Source organism: Narcine bancroftii, chromosome 5 (genome assembly GCF_036971445.1).
Source record: "Narcine bancroftii isolate sNarBan1 chromosome 5, sNarBan1.hap1, whole genome shotgun sequence".
Taxonomy (NCBI): Eukaryota; Metazoa; Chordata; class Chondrichthyes; order Torpediniformes; family Narcinidae; genus Narcine; species Narcine bancroftii.
The window spans coordinates 147,524,761-147,540,678 of NC_091473.1; the positions used below are offsets into that span (position 1 = coordinate 147,524,761).

The window sequence follows — 15,918 nt, forward strand, 5'->3', positions numbered from 1 at the left end:
AAGGACTCATAGTTTCACAGGCCACTGCAAATACCTAGGAGGTTGGGAGAGTTGATGGGAATATGGGGAAGATATAATGAGAAGGCACGTGATGACTGCAGAAGTAGGTGCTTGGTGTGGACTCCCACCCGAATCACAAGAGGAATAAATAGGTTGAACGCACTGGGTCCCAGAGATGGGGAATTGGTCACCAGAAGACATAGGTTTACAGTGAGGTGGGAGGAGGGAAAGAGATTTTACAGGAACTTGAGGGGTACAATTTCGTTTTACACAGTGGGTGGATGGAACAAGCTAAAAACACACCAAAATGCTGGAGGAACTCAGCCGGTCTTTCAATGTCCATAGGAGACAAAGAGATATCTCTGATGTTTCAGGCCTGAGGAATTAGCAGAATGAGTAAAAGTCCGGAAATCTCAGAATAGAGGCAGCGCTGGCGGGAGGGGGAGGGGTTCAGACCAACAAAAGGTGTTGCAAAAGGGGACAGGGGGAAAAGGGAGAGAGACAGAGCTGGCCTAAGGCGGGGGGTGGGGAGGGGTTTCAACAAAAGGCAGAGAAGTCGATGCCAATGCCATCCGGCCGGAGGGCGCCCGGTCGGGAGACGAGGTGTCGCTCCTCCAATTTGTGTGGTGGTGGCCTCAGTCTGGCAGTGCACGAGACCACGGGCAAGGGAATGGAATGTGTGGCCTCTGGGAGACCCACGCTACCGAGGCGGACAGGGACACAATGCTGGAGGAGGTGGTTGGTGCAAGTTTGGAGAAAAGATCTGGGCGGACTGACGGGTTAAGAGGGATATGGGCCAAATGCAGGTGGTGGTGGTGGGGGGGGGCGACACGTTTTGCAGGGTAAGCCGAAGTTTCCACGCTCTATCACACAACGACTCTATCCTTCTGTGACTCTCTGGCGACCACTCTAATTAGGTTGTCAATCCCACTTGGTTCTTGCAAATTTTTTTTTAAAAAAAGCAGCGGTGTGGGAAAAGTAAAGGGGAAAAAAAAACCTCGCGCAGGGAGAGAGAGGTTTCGCATATTTAGCTTCGGTTTCATGGTCTTACTTGAGGTGCAGCTTATTATCCTCATAGCTAGAATGCATTATATAAGCAGAAAGAGAGACAAAAGCAATTAGACAACAGTCAATGGAAAATGAACAAATAAGCGCTTACGCAACTAATTATATTTGAAGAAATTAATGTTTTCTTTAAATATAAAAGAACGGCCAGCTCTCAGATAGATATTCAAATCATTTTAGTATTGACACTTCCAAAAAAAAATTAAAATTTGAGGCCAAAGTTACTACAGTTAAAAAAAATTGACAAGCCACAAAGTGTTAAACCATGCATTAATCAGAATTCTTCTTCATTATTTGCATGATCCTTTCTTACCCTGGTAGGTCTGTGTTATAGTAGCCATCACATACACGGTAATTACTGCAGGAGATGAGCAGAAGCCAAAGGGGATAGGGATAAAAGGGAGAGAAAGAGAGAGGTTGGGAGAGAGATTCTGCTGACTAGCTCTCTCTCTTTGTGCTGCATGCAGTGAAAGTGATGTCTAAACATTCCGCCAACAAACATTGATTAACAAGACATTCCAATCTCGTTTGACTCCATTGCTTCCCTCCTCTTCTAACCTCACTCTCCTTGCCTGCCCTCCCAGAGCCACGTGCGAGGTGGGCTTCCCGGTGACTTTACCGCCTGATTGCCTCCTGCTGCAGGCGCGCTGCTGGGCTAAACTCCGGCGAGAGCTGACGGAGAGGGAGGGAGTCCTGCTCCCGGTTTCTCCTGTCACAATCCCAGCTCCGACCCACGCGCCGCCAGCGGAAGCTCCGACTGCACTGTGGTTCCTTTCTCACACAGGTTACACAATGCACCAGACGGGAAATGCTCAGCCAATTAAACTCCCATTGCCAGTAATATAAAACAAACTAACCAGACCCACAAAGAGACTTTGATTTACGAAACTTGTGCAGAAGCATGCATTTTACCAGGGTAAGGCTGGGTACTCAGAGGTGAACAGTGCCATCTTAAATTGCTTTTAGACCATGAGACTTGGAAGCAGAATTAGGCCATTCAGCCCTTCGAGGCTGCTCTGCCATTTGAATCACGGCTGATGTATTTTGCCTCTCAACCCCATTGCCCTGCCTTCTCCCCATGACCTTTGACATCCTTATTGATCAAGCACATATTCACCTCTACTTTAAATCTCCCCTCCACAGCCTCCTATGCCAACAAATTCCACAGATTAAACCCTCTCTGGCCGAAGAAACTTTTCCTCATTCTGTTTCTAAGGGACATTTTTATTCTGAGGCTGTCCCCTCTGGTCCTAGACCAGTGGTTCTCAACCTTTACTTTTCCACGCACATACCACCTTAAGTGATCCCTTACTAACCACAGAGCATCTATGGCATCCTGGGATGTGAGTGGAAAGAAAAATGGTTGAGCACCACTGTCCTGGGCTCTCCCACCACTGGAAGCATTTTCTCCACGCCCACTCTCTCCAACCCTTTCAATATTCAAGGTTCTCGTAAACCTCCTCTGGACCCACTCCAAAGCCAGCACATCCTTCCTTAGATATGGGACCAAAACTGCCCAAATGTGCTCTGACCAAAACCTGGTAAAGCCGCAGCATTAGAATCTTTAATATGTGGGACAGAGCATTTATTGCCCATCACCGAGTGCCTTTGAAAAGATGATGGTAAGTCACCATCTTGAACCATTTGCTATCTGTGTGTTCATGGAGCTCTGAGCAGAGAATTCCAAGATTTAAAACCCATCAATACCACTTTTAAATGTGCCAGTAAATCTTTTGAGCCAGGAGGAGGAGACGTTTGGCCTTCTGTGTGCACCAGAAAGGGTGTAAAAATCAACTCTGCGGATGGCTACACTTCATGAGGTGTTTGAGGAGATTTGGCATGTCACCAAAGACTCCGAAAATTTCTGCAGGTGGACTGTGAAGAACATTCTGACGGGTGGCATCACTGTGTGGCACGGAAGTGCCAATGAACTGGAGAGGAATAAATTCCAGAGAGACGTTAACTCAGCCAGCGACATTTACAAGAGGCGGTGTCTTAAAAAAGCAGCCTCGATCCTCAAAGACCCCCCACCACCCTCTTCTCATTGCTACCATCAGGAAGGATGTACAGGGGCCTGAAGACAAGTACCCAGTGGCACATGGACAGCTTTTCCCTCACTGCTATCAGATTCCTGAATGGACAAGGAACCACAGAAACAACCTCACTTTCTCCATTTTTCCTGAACTATTTATTTGCTTTTGAAATCTGATTTATAGCAATGTTTGCCCTGTGACGCTGATGCAAAACAACAAAATTTGTGACACGTTTAAGACAATAAATTCTGATTCTGAGGCTTTTCCTTCTGGACCTGTCTGATTCTCCTTCCAAATAATGACTTGTTCTGCTCTTTGAAACAGCGTATTCTCGATCCTGATAACTATTTCCCAAACAGCATGACATTCTTTTAAAATAATACCTTCCATCATTATTCCACGCAAATACCATGAGTTGCTATAACTGGCAGTTATTGTATCTGCCAAGCCTGTAGTATTTTCAAGAATTCACTGACAGCAGCTGAAGCTGTTGACAAATGTGATCTGTCTCTAAAGAGTGCAAGATTATAACCATACTTATCACAAGCAAGGAGAAGAAAGGCATTTAGGAAAACAAACTCCATCAAACCATGGCTAATTTCATACGAATATAGGAAGTAGGAACAGGAGTAGGCCAAAAATGGCCCATCGAGCCTGCTCCGCCATTCAATACGATCATGGCTGATCTAATTTATGACCTAACTCCACCTACCTGCCTTCTCCCCATATCCCCTAATTCCTCTATCATGTAAAAATTTATCTAACTGAATTTTAAATATATTTAATGAAGCAGCCTCAACCACTTCCCCGGTTAGAGAATTCCAAACATTCACTATTCTCTGGGAAAAACTATTTTTCCTCATCTCTGTCCTAAATCTACTCCGCCGAATCTTGAGGCTGTGTCCACTCATTTTAGTTTCCCCGGCCAGCTCAAAACACCTTCCTACATCTATCCTGTCCATACCCTTCATAATCCTATATGTTTCTATATTGTTCTATCCAAACAATCAGACTGTGTTTTTAAAATACCAATCAAATTACTTCACTTCTGACAAATGTGGGCCCTTGAGACCGAGAGCCCTTCTGTTTGGACTGGAATTTACTCTTCAAAATTGGCAAATGTGGGCCCTTGAGACCGAGAGCCCTTCTGTTTGGACTGGAATTTACTCTTCAAAATTGGCAAACACACTTGACCTTTTGGCCAGGCGACAGAGAATGAATTCAGAAAACCGGGAGTCACAGATCACCAGCTCAATCCTGGATAGGGTTCACCAACACTTTCCAAGGGACAGGGGGGAACAGAGAGTGGTGGGGAGGTTGCGGTCAGCTACGAAATGAGACAAGGCTTGTTCTCCTTGGAGCAAAGGAGGTTAAACAATTTCAGAGAGGTGCACAAGGTCACAATGGGTTTAGGTCGAGAGAGGGGACCTGTTACCATTAGAAATAGGGTGCAGGCAGACAGATAGAACTTTGGATAACAATTATGAGATGATTATTTTTATGAGACTTTAATGAGGATGAATTTGGAGGATGATGTGCCGTCTTGGTCACCTAACAACAGGAAAGATATCAGTAAGATTGAAGGAGTGCAGAGAAACAAGGTATTTTGTCGAGACTTGAGCGACTGAACTACAGGAGAAGGTTGAACAAGTTCGGCTTCTCTTCCCTGGAGCACAGAAGAATGAGGAGAGATTCGATAGAGGTATACAAATTTATGATGGGAATAGACAGAGTAAAATGCAAGTAGGCTTCATCTTCTGATGTTGGGCGAGTCAAGAACTGAAGGACATGCGTTCAGGTTGAAAGGTGAGATGTTTAGGGGGAACAACTCTCCACAGAGAGTGGTGAAAGCATGGAATGAGCTAAAGTGTGGAATCTGGCTCCATTTCAACATATGAAACATTTGAACAGATACATGGAAGGGAGGGGTAAGAGGGCTATCGTCTGGGTGCAGTCAATGAGATGAGCTTGGTTCTGTGCTGTAGTATTTTATTGGTTTTCTGGGTGCTGAGGGTAAACATTCTTTCTTTCTTCTGTGGAAAGGATCAACTTACTGCCTGAATGTTTATTAGGGAATTGTGTTGACACTCGATAAATAATAAATAACCAGGCCACAAGGAAAGAACTGGGCAAAGTGGTGGGGGGGCGGGGGGGGATGCTCTATTCAGGATCAGCATAGAAGCCGATGGACTGAATGACAAGGCCTGCCATGCCCGAATGATTCAAAAACAATCAGCGAAATCTGGGCCAGTGCTGAGAAAGGCAGCAGAGAGTCAGTGGTTGTCCGGCACCTCGTCTTTCCCCAGTCCCTCCCCTCCACCCCGGCCCCCCCCCCCACAACTCACTTGATGTTCTCCAACCTGCTCGAGTCTGGTTTTAGCGTTGGTGTGTGCTTCACCATTTTGTAGATGGTGACGATCAGGAAGAAGATGTTGACCTGCCAGACAAAAAAAACAAGAGGTCAGTCATGGCCTTTGAGTAAAAACAAGCTTACCAGATCTTGAACATTGGACATGGGGATTGGGACAGATCCAGGACATTGTGACTCACTCCTGCTTCAATTTTTTTTTAGCCTTGTATCAAGAACGGGAAGTGACTAATTCATCTTCCGAGCTTTTTCCCTTCATTACGACAATGCAATCCCTCTACTCCCTCGTGATCCAAACACCGGCTCACCTCAGCACTCAATGTTCAATGCAGAGAATTCCAAAGATTCACTGCCCTCTAAATCAGCCATTCCCAACCTTATTTTGGGTGATGCCCCAAACCCCCATCCCGTCTTTCGGACTCCGCTCAAAGTTTGTGAGGCCCTTCTGCCGTGAAGCAGTCAAGTTTTGTTTTCTGCCATGTTTCTTTCCTACCAACCACATCAAAAAATGTGAGGGTGGAAGCATCCTCGTTGAGAATGGCTGATCAAAAGGAAAAAAAAAAGTTCTCAACCCGGCATGTTACGGCGCCGGCAACCAGGATTCTAATCTGGCACTGTGTAAGGAGTTTGTACATCACCCCCGAAACTGGGCGGGTCTCCTTCGGGTGCTCCGGTGTAATTGGGTACCATGGGCTCGGAGGCCGGAAGGGGCCAGTCACCGTGCTGAAGGTCGAAATTAAAAGGGTCACCCCTTTTTGGTGGCTCTATTCTCAGTTGCCCTCACGAGGTGACAGATTCTACCAACACCCCATCTGACATTTCCTGCCAGAATCTTCAATAAGATTATCTTGCTGTTTTCTGAACTACAGCGAGTAAAGATGCAGCCAAGACAGATAAAAACAAAATGTTTTACAGCTATGGTAACTAGTCCTTTGGCTCAATTTGCCCATGCCAACAGTGGCCTATCGAAGCTAGACTTATTTGCTTGCATTTGGCCTACATCCTTCTAAAACAGTAGTTCTCAACCTTTTTCTTTCCACTCATATCCCACTTTAAGTATTCCCTATGCCATCGGTGCTCTGTGACTAGTGAGGAATTACTTAAGGTGGGACATAGGTGGAGAGAAAAAGTTTGAAAGTCACTGTTTGAATCATCCTTCATTGACTCGTTATGTTCATGGTTTCAGAACTCCAAAGGAAATGGGACAATGACAATTTTTCTCAAGCAAAATATTTCAGTAACAACTGGGTCTAGAGCAGTGAATCTCGACCTTCCCTTCCCACTCACATCCCACCTTAAGCAAGCACAGAGCACTGATGGCATAGAGATTACTTAAAGTGGGATGTGAGTGGAAAGAAAGACTATTGACTCATTAGACAATAGAAGAGGAATTGAAGACATATAAAGTTAGAAATTGGATTTGGAAGACTGGATTGAATGAACTCTGTTTGGAGCCCACCATGGAACATATTTATATTACTATAAGAATATGCGTTAGAATAGGAGTTAAATACAATATAAATATTAACTCATATACAGTAAAAGCCTACGGCACCAAGCAATCCCAGGTGGTCTCCCATTCAAGTACTGACCAGGCCTGAACCTGCTTAGATCAGACAAGACCGGGCATTTTGAGGCTAGTATGGCCGTAGGCCAATCCCAGAATACGGTAGATGCTGTCGTCTACTCCTGCCTTCTAGGTCAATGAGTTTCTCACCAAATTTCATGACTTGTCCGTGACAATAAATTCTGATAGCTTTGACTTACTATCACTTAGTTTGGAGTACTTTTCTTCTTATCTGTCAATACGCTCGGTCAAATTGCTCCTCAAGATATGATAAATGTTCCCCGTGTTCCTGGGTTAAACATCGAACTTCTTCAAGTTTAGCACCGAACTGTTCTCAACCTCTCCTATTTACATTCCTGTCCAAATGTCCTTTAAAAGTGATTGTAGTCAACTCTACCACCTCCTCTGGAGCCCGATTTGCATGCCCACCACTCCCTGTTAAAAAATGGTGTCCCTCAAGTCCTTTTGAATCTTTCTCCCTCTCACTCCTTAAATCTATGCCTTCTTGTTTTAATTCCCCTACCCTTAGATTTACCGGATCTAAGCACCGCATCATTTAATTTACGTCTTTAGGGTCACTCCTCAGTCTCCTGCATTCCTGGGAGAAAAGTCCCTGCTTATTGCAGCCTCTCCTTGTAACTCAATCTCACTAATTCCAGTTACATTCTTGTAGACCTGATCGACCTTTGCTAAAAAAATACATTCATCCCATGAAGCCCATTCACCTTCTTAGCTTCTAGAAAGCGGGCATCTAGGGATATCTGATGGAAACATTTTGAATGTTGAAAGGCGTGGACAGAATAGATGTAGAAAGGTGGTTTCCCACCTTTGCACTGGGACAGGGTCATTAAAGTGATTGTATCACCTGAAGAAGACACACCGACACCTCTACTTTCAAAGGAGTCTGACGAGTCCATCAAATTGTTTTATACTTCTGCGTGTGCAATGCGGCCTGGTTTGGAAATTCCACTGCCCAGAAGGTAGCGAACACAGTCAGGGCCATCACAGGCTCCAACCTCCCATCCCGAATGAGACCCTGCCTCAAGAAGGCAGCCAACATCAAAAAGGACCCCCATCACCCTAGTCACAAACTTTTCTCACTGCTCCCTTTGGGCAGAAGGTACAGAAACTTGGCATCCAGCATCTCTGTATTCAAGAATAATTTCTATCCAACAGCTATCAGGGTCTTGAACCTCCCCTTGTTGCACGCGGCAGGGACTGTTCTGACACCACAAAAGGATTGACTGCCCGGTTGCTAAGTCATTTTTTGCACAAGGATAACTGTGAATTCTTGTTTTTTTGCACAAAAAGTACATTGTATAATGTGTATGACAATGTACTCATTATCACCAAGGCTGGTTAAAGAGTTAGTTTCAGATCGGCCAAGGTCCAACAGAATGATTCGGGGAATGAAAGGGTTATCATACGAGTAGCGTTTGACAGCTTTTGGCCTGTACCCATTGGAATTTAGGAGAATGAAGTGATATCTGATCGAAAGCATTTCGAATGTTGAAAGACGTGGACAGAGTAGACGTAGAAAAGTGGTTTCTCACGGTGGGAGAGTCTAGGACAAGAGGTCACCAGTTCAGGGTTGAAGGGCATTCACTTCGAACAGAGATGCAGAGGGATTTCTGAGGGTGGTGAATCTGTGGAATTTGTGGAGGCCGGGTGTTTCTGATCAGCCAGGTGATGGGGAGAAGGCCGGGCAGTGGGGCTGAGTGGGAAAATGGATCAGCTCACGAATAAATGGCGGGGCTGAATAGCCTGTTTTTGTTTCTGTGTCCTAAGGTCCTGTGAATGGCAGAACAGGTACGATTACCAAATGTTTCCAAACTAAACTTTCCAATGGTTTTCGTTTTATTGAACAGGGTAATGTTTAAAAGAATTTTTTTAAAAATCAACTTTCTCTGTCTATAAACTTCCTGAGTCTTTCCAGAGGGAATACAATTCATTTGGAACATTCAGTTTTAAAACAGTGCCAGGTCCTGAAAAGAGAAATATAGTTATTAAATATGAAATATAGAAAACTGAAGGGATTCTGATTTGATGTATTTATTTTAGCTTTCAAATCAATATTCCAAGAAACAAATCTCTGAAAACCAGTTAGTTTGTGACAGGTTACTGTTATTGTATAGAGAGAGATCATTCACAATTCCCCTTTTCTGAATCTAAAGTAGGCATCTCAAGGACAGGTCTGCAGAGGTCCATCAACACATGGGCCAAAGGGAGCAATGTCAATACAGTATAAAGATGTGGATTCTGTAGAGAGCGTGCAGAAGAGATTGACAAGGATGCTGCCTGGATTGGAGAGCATGCCTTATGAGGATGGGTTACCATAGAACACAACAGCACAGAAACAGGCCTCTTTAGCCCTTCTAGTCTGTGCCAAACCATTTTTTTTGCCTAGTCCCACTGACCTGTGCCCAGCTCATAGCCCTCCATACCTCTCCCACTTAAGGACCTGTCCAAATTCCTCTTAAATGTTAAAACTGAGCCCGCATTCAGCTGAAAGCTTGTTCCACACCCCCACCACTCTCCGTGTGAAGAAGTTCCCTCTCATGTTCCCCCTAAACTTTTCCCCTTTCACTCTTTACCCAGGTCCTCTGGTTTGTGTCTCACTTACTCTCAGTGGAAAAAAGTCTATCTGTATTTACTCTGTCCCCCTCATAATTTTAAATATCTCTATCAAATCTCCCTCATTCTTCTACGCTCCATGGAATAAAGTCTTGACCTGTTTAATCTTTCCCAGTAACTCAGTTCCTGAAGTCTGGGCAACATCCTAGTAAATCTTCTCTGAACTCTTTCCATCTTATTGATATCTTTTCGGTAGTTAGGAGACCAAAACTGCACACAATACTCCATATTTGGCCTGACCGATGTCATATACATCTTCACCATAACATCTTAAATCCTGTATCCAATACTTTGATTTATTAAGGCCGATAATGCCAAAAGCTCTCTGTGATGTCATCTTCAGGGAATTATGTATCTGTATTCCCAGGTCCCTCTGTTCTACTGCACTTCTCAGTGCTGACCATTTACCATGTATGTCCTTCCTTGGTTTGTCCTTCCAAAATCCAACAACTCACACTTGTCTGGATTAAATTCTATCTGCCATTTTTCAGCCCATTTTTCCAGCTGGTCAAAATCCCTCTGCAAGCTTTGAAAACCTTCCTCGCTGTCCACAATGCCTCCAATCTTAGTGTCACCTGCAAACTTGCTGATCCAATTGACCACATTACATCCACATCATTGATATAGATGACAAACAACAATGGTCCCAGCACCGATCCCCGAGGCACGCCACTAGTTGCAGGCCTCCAGTCCACGAACCAACCATCCACTACGACTCTCTGGCTTCTCCTGTCTAGCCAGTTCACTAATTCACCATGAATACCTTCCTGACTAACCGCCCATGTGGGACCTTGTCAAAGGTCTTACCAAAGCTTGAGTGAACTCTGCCTTTTCTCCTTGGAGTGACGGGGATGAGAGGTGAACTGATAGAGGTGTACAAAATGATGAGAGGCATAGATCTTATGCACGGCCAGGGGCTTTTTCCCCCAGGGCTGAAATGGCTCATATTAGAGGGAAATAGTTTCAAGGTACTTGGGAGTAAGTACAGGGAGACGTGAGAGGCAAGTTCTTCACACAGAGAATGGTGGGTGCATGGAATGTGCTGTTGGGAGCAGGTACAATCAGGTTTGTGAAGAGATGACTAGATTGTTAAATGGAACTGAGAAAGATGGAGCAGTGAAAATCTAGGTCGCTGTTAAGAGTTGGTTATGAGGTCGGCATAACTCTGTGGGCTGAAGGGCCTGAACAGTGCTGAAGATTTCTACGCTTTCACAGCTAGTTCACTCACTGAGCACACATTGGGTTTGAGAATATGGGAACATAGCTGAGATTTTTATAATAGGCTGAAGGCAATAAATGTTCTTGTCCATTTTCGGCTTCCCTTAGATGTGAGTAAGGCAGATTGTTCTCTCCTCTTTCTCTTCTGCCTCCTCTCCTCCAACTCTCCATTCACAAAGCCACTGCCTCCCTCTCTCAATTCTCACCTCTCCTCCCCTCTTCTATCCTTCTGCCTGTTGGTCTGTGCTTCTTTCTCCCCCTGCCCTTTTCTTCCTTGTACCCCGCCTTTTAGTTCAGGCGCCTGTCTACGTTTCACTCACACCTTGAAGAAGGGCTCAGGCCCGCAACATCGCTGACATTTTTCCCTCCGATGGAAGCTGCGAGACCTGGTGAGCTCCTCCAGCAACGTCCCTTACCTTTCACCTGTCAGCCTGTGCTTATCCCCCTTCAGCACCCTCTCCCATCTTTTTATATAGGTGATCTTTGACATTCCTTGCAAAGGGCTCAGGCCCGGAATCGGAATTTATTATCATGAACACGACACGAAATTTGTGGTTTTGCAGCATCGTCACAGGTGCAAATACATTTGAAAAATTAATGCACAGAAAAAGAGAAAGTGAGGTCAGGTCTGTGGGCCATTGTCCATTCAGAAATCTGACGGCAGAGAGGACGATGTTGTTATTTTGCCGCTGGGTGTTCGTTTACTTCCTTCAAGATGGAGGCAGTGAGAAAAGGACCTGGTCTGGGTGGTGAGGGTCCTGTCAACTATCTTTTACTTTCCTGTGTGACCTTCTGATTTTCCCTATGTACTGCAGTGTTTTAATTTTATTTTCCTCCATACCTGCTCTCTGTAACATGATACCCTGTACTCTGATTTACTGAAACTGGAATTTAACAGAAGGAGAAGGGATCTTATAGAAATGTATAAAATTATGAAATGCATAGATAAGATCGAGGTAGGTATGATGTTTCGATTGGTGGGGGCAGACCAGAACTACGGGACATAGCCTCAAGGTTCAAGGTAGTAGATTTGGGACAGAGAGGGCAGCAGCGCCAGCGATCAGGACCCAAGCTTGAAACCTGTGCTGTCTTTAAGGAGTTGGTACATTCTCCCCGTGTCTGTGTGGGTTTTCCTTGGGGGCTCCAGTTCCCCCCCTCCCCCGCCACTGTTCAAAATATACCGGGGTGGTAGGTCAATTGGGTGCGATAAGGTTGCACGGGCTCGTGGGCCAAAAGGGCCTGCCACAGTGCTGTATGTCTAAATTTGAAACTGCTTTTCCCAGAGGATGGTGAGCCTATAGAATTCGCTGCCCATTGAAGCAATGGAGCCCACCTCAGTAAATATATTTAAGTCAAGGTTGGATACATTTTTAAATCGTCGGGGAATTAAGGGATATAGGGGGAAATGGCAGGTAGGTGGAGATGAGCCCATCATCAGATCAGCCATCAGGCTTGACAGGCTGGATGGCCGACTTCTGCTCCAATCGGCTATGTCCACAGGTGATTGTTTTCCGAAACAAACTCAACCATGCTGACCTCGAGTGCTCCACAAGGATGTTATTGGAGCATGAGCCAAATGTGAGGGCAGGTAACGAAAAAAGCTGAAACTGAGAGGGGTGTCTTAGGGCAGATATGGGGTGCAGAGAGGCAAGAGAAGGTCCGGGAGCGAAGCTGTGGACAGCAGCTGACGTCAGGGATGGCAACGGGCCACTGACCAAAATCTCTCGACCGATCAAGCAGCTGGATTTCAGAGATTTCCTTGGGCTGAAAGAAATGACGGGGGTGGATGAAACCAGAATTGGAGTCAGATAAATGTTAAGGCAAGAACTTAAAACATGGGTTAGGATGACAGTACATTGCTCCTTCTATCCTTCATTACTCACTGGTAAATAAGCAAGAAGCTGACACAGCCAGAAATAATCCAGCCATTATTTTCTCTCAGTGCTACAATTTGCAGCAGTAGAAAGAAGTCAGCGTCCAGATTATTGATGCGAATCTGCAAGCTCCACTGCACACAACTGCTGGAGCTGATACGGAGACAATGAGACGCGAACAGTGAGCTAACATTGGAAGACGTCTGGGTGGCAGCCGACCGTTTCCGCTCTCCCTTCCCCACCCTCCCACCTCAGAGACAGCTGGGGGGGGGGGGTGTCACCGACGGACAGAGCTCAGATCACAGCTGGGGGGGGGGGGGTTTCCATTGCAGGCCAGGCAAAGCAAGCTGGAGGGACTCGGCATTGGTGGGGAGAAGTGGTTCATCGACGTTTTGAGTCGGGATTCCTTATCGAGAATGGGGGTGAGGTGGGTGGGGGAGAGGAGATGGCAACTCCATCAAGGGATAAAGAAGCTGGGGGGGTGGGGGGGCAGGATGAAGAGAGGGTGTTGGACAAAAGGACCTTCCCTCTGCCTTGTCACAGGGCAGGAAGGCGCGTCAGCCACTGTACTTCCTGAGCAGGTTAGTGGGCAAGGCGACCGGCCACCAATATTGTGTCAACCTTCTACAGGAGCTCTAATGAGAATGTCCTGGCCGGCTGCGCCACAGTGAAGGGATGGTTGCTGCAGAGAAATGGATCGGAGGCCAATCCACAGGACCGTAAGATTGGCCAGAGAGGATCACTGGAGTCTCCTCTCCCATTGACGCGATCTACTGGGATTGCCATGCGAAGAGGGCACGCTAAATCAGTGAGGACCCTATCCAAGCTGCTCCCGTCGCGAGCACCACCAGGCTGGGGAACAGCTTCTTCCCACGGGGCAGTGAGAATGCTGGATGACCAAAGGCTCACACTGACCCTCCTAGATATTTACAAGGCAAAAAATATTTATTTATTTGATTAGCTGAAATACTTGTCCTGCATATGTACTGTTTGTCTGTATGCGTGTTATATCTGGTTGTGTGTCTGCATGTTTGGCACTGAGGATCAGAGAGCGCTGTTTTGTCAGGATGTACTTGTGCAATCAGTTAACAATAAATTTGACTACCTGTCTTTCCACCTCTCCCACCATTTATCCAATACCCTATCGCCTCTCATCCTCTCCCCAGCTTCTTCAGCTCTTTGAAAGGTCTCCTTCCCACAAATGGTCCCGACCAGAAACGCTAACTGACCATATCTCACCCCCCCCCCCTCCAACCACCCACCATGGACCCTGCCTGATCCGTCGAGTCACTGGCTCAAGCTTCAGCCCCTGCAGTCTTAGTGCTTCTCCAGGCAGAGATAGCTAATTCCTTTCCCTCTGGGTCCAACGGGGCCACTCTCGGTCTTGTAAGAAAGGGGCACGTGTGCCTGCTGAACTCTGAATGAACCAAATTAAATATGAAAGGTGCAGATGGAGTTATCCGTGCGATAAGAATGGCTAATGACGTGCCATTATCCAAGCTTTCATTAAAGCATTTCAGGCAGTCGTGAGGTTTCTCAAAGCTCGACTTTCTTCACGGATATGTTTATTCTACCAAGCAGTTCAAAAGAATTTGATATAATTGTGCCTTTGTTGGCTATGGAATGGTGAACTCGGTAGCTAGGACAATCTGCAGAGAAGGCTTGCGAATAATTCTAAGGTGCACTGTGATGAAATGAGAAGATATTGTCATATACATGAGTACACCTGCGCCAAAATGATTAATTGCTGCGCCCCCATGGATGCAATGGTACAAATTAAATTTCCACAATATGCCCAAACAGAAAACGATATAAAAAAGCGTCGAAGATATCTCATGATATTCCTGATAAAAAGAACACCTTCCAAGAAGTTCTACAACTCTTTGAAGCCACTGAAATTTCAAAGAACGAGAGGGTCGGTGGATGGGGGGGCTGGCACTGCCTTACTTTGACTTTTTCCTCGTGATTCCGCTGTGAAGCCACAAAATCCGTGACCAGGCTCGTGACAACAAATTCCAATCCGGAAAGGGAACAAGGAGTGGGCTACGGGTCAAATCCAGGCAAACGGGACAAGCTCTGCCGGTCACCTTGGGGGAACAGGCTGGCGGGCTTATTTTCCCCGTGGTTATAACTTCACCCCTCGCTGACTTCCCTCTCCAACCGGCACGGTTTAGTGAAGCAGCTATGGGAGGACCAGGCTCGAATCCACTGCCATCTGCAAGGGGAGTTTGTACGCTCTCACTTTAGCTGTAGGGGGGAGGGGGGGGGGGTTTCCTCCGTGTGCTCTGGTTTCCTCCCGCATTTTAAAAAACGTACATGGTTTATGGGCTAATTGGTTAATTAGTTCAATTTAATTTTGGACATTAAGTCTCATGGGTTGGAAGGGCTTATTCCCCAAATTTGAAAACGAAAATGTAGAAATCTACCAGGACGGTTTTGTTCTGGTCCCAGAGAAAAGCATGAACTTCACATTTGTTATTTCTTAAAACATATCTGGTCCTTGGGAATTTTTTAAAAAATAAATCAGACCTTGGTTTGATCAGCTCGATTTCCTGACCTTCATTGTACTGTACATAATGAGCCATTAATAAACCATCAGGCAGACATGTGGAAGTGTCACTCAGCACTTTTTAGTCAAATCGTGCATACCGCGCCCTGTATCACTGTGTGTTGAAAGTTCCCTTCCCTTCCAGCGTTCTCTGTGCTGACACAGGGCCATTGTTTGAGGGTGAGGAGGGTGTCCCAGGACAGCCATCCCACCTTTTGTTTTTGGATTGTGCACAATAGAATAGATCACAAGCTGGAAAAAAAGAAAGACATCGGCCAAAATATCTCACCACAATAATGAATGTGACGGGTCCAATGAAGCTCCAAATGAAGTGGTTGTCGTTTCTAAGCCAGCAGCTGGAATGAGAGAACAGATGTTTACTGAGTTTCAAACCCTTGCAGAAAATCTCATCGACTCCCTTAGAACCATACAGCACAGAGACAGGCTCTTCAGCCCATCTTGTCTGTGCTGAATTCTGCCCAGTCCCACCTGGCATGCCCTCGGACATAATCCGGCCCATCCATGTCGAAATCGAGCAAGCCCTTGAAGGCAGAAGTCCTGCCCCTGTCTTTACACAAAGGATTTGCTGGCAAATTGGCTTTTTTTCCCCT

At 45.9% G+C, this 15,918-nt stretch overlaps 1 protein-coding gene across 11 annotated transcripts in view; it reads right to left on the bottom strand.

Annotated features, from left to right (window-relative positions):
• The window catches only part of adgrl2a (adhesion G protein-coupled receptor L2a), a 905,078-nt gene that overhangs the window by 35,822 nt on the left and 853,338 nt on the right, over positions 1–15,918 (bottom strand). For all 11 annotated transcript variants that reach the window (XM_069939357.1, XM_069939367.1, XM_069939363.1 and 8 more), the window contains 2 exons: positions 15,597–15,663; positions 5,444–5,535 (listed from right to left, as the gene is read on the bottom strand). In XM_069939357.1, coding sequence (XP_069795458.1) covers positions 5,444–5,535; positions 15,597–15,663 — 159 coding nt within the window. The remainder of the gene's footprint in view (positions 1–5,443; positions 5,536–15,596; positions 15,664–15,918) is intronic.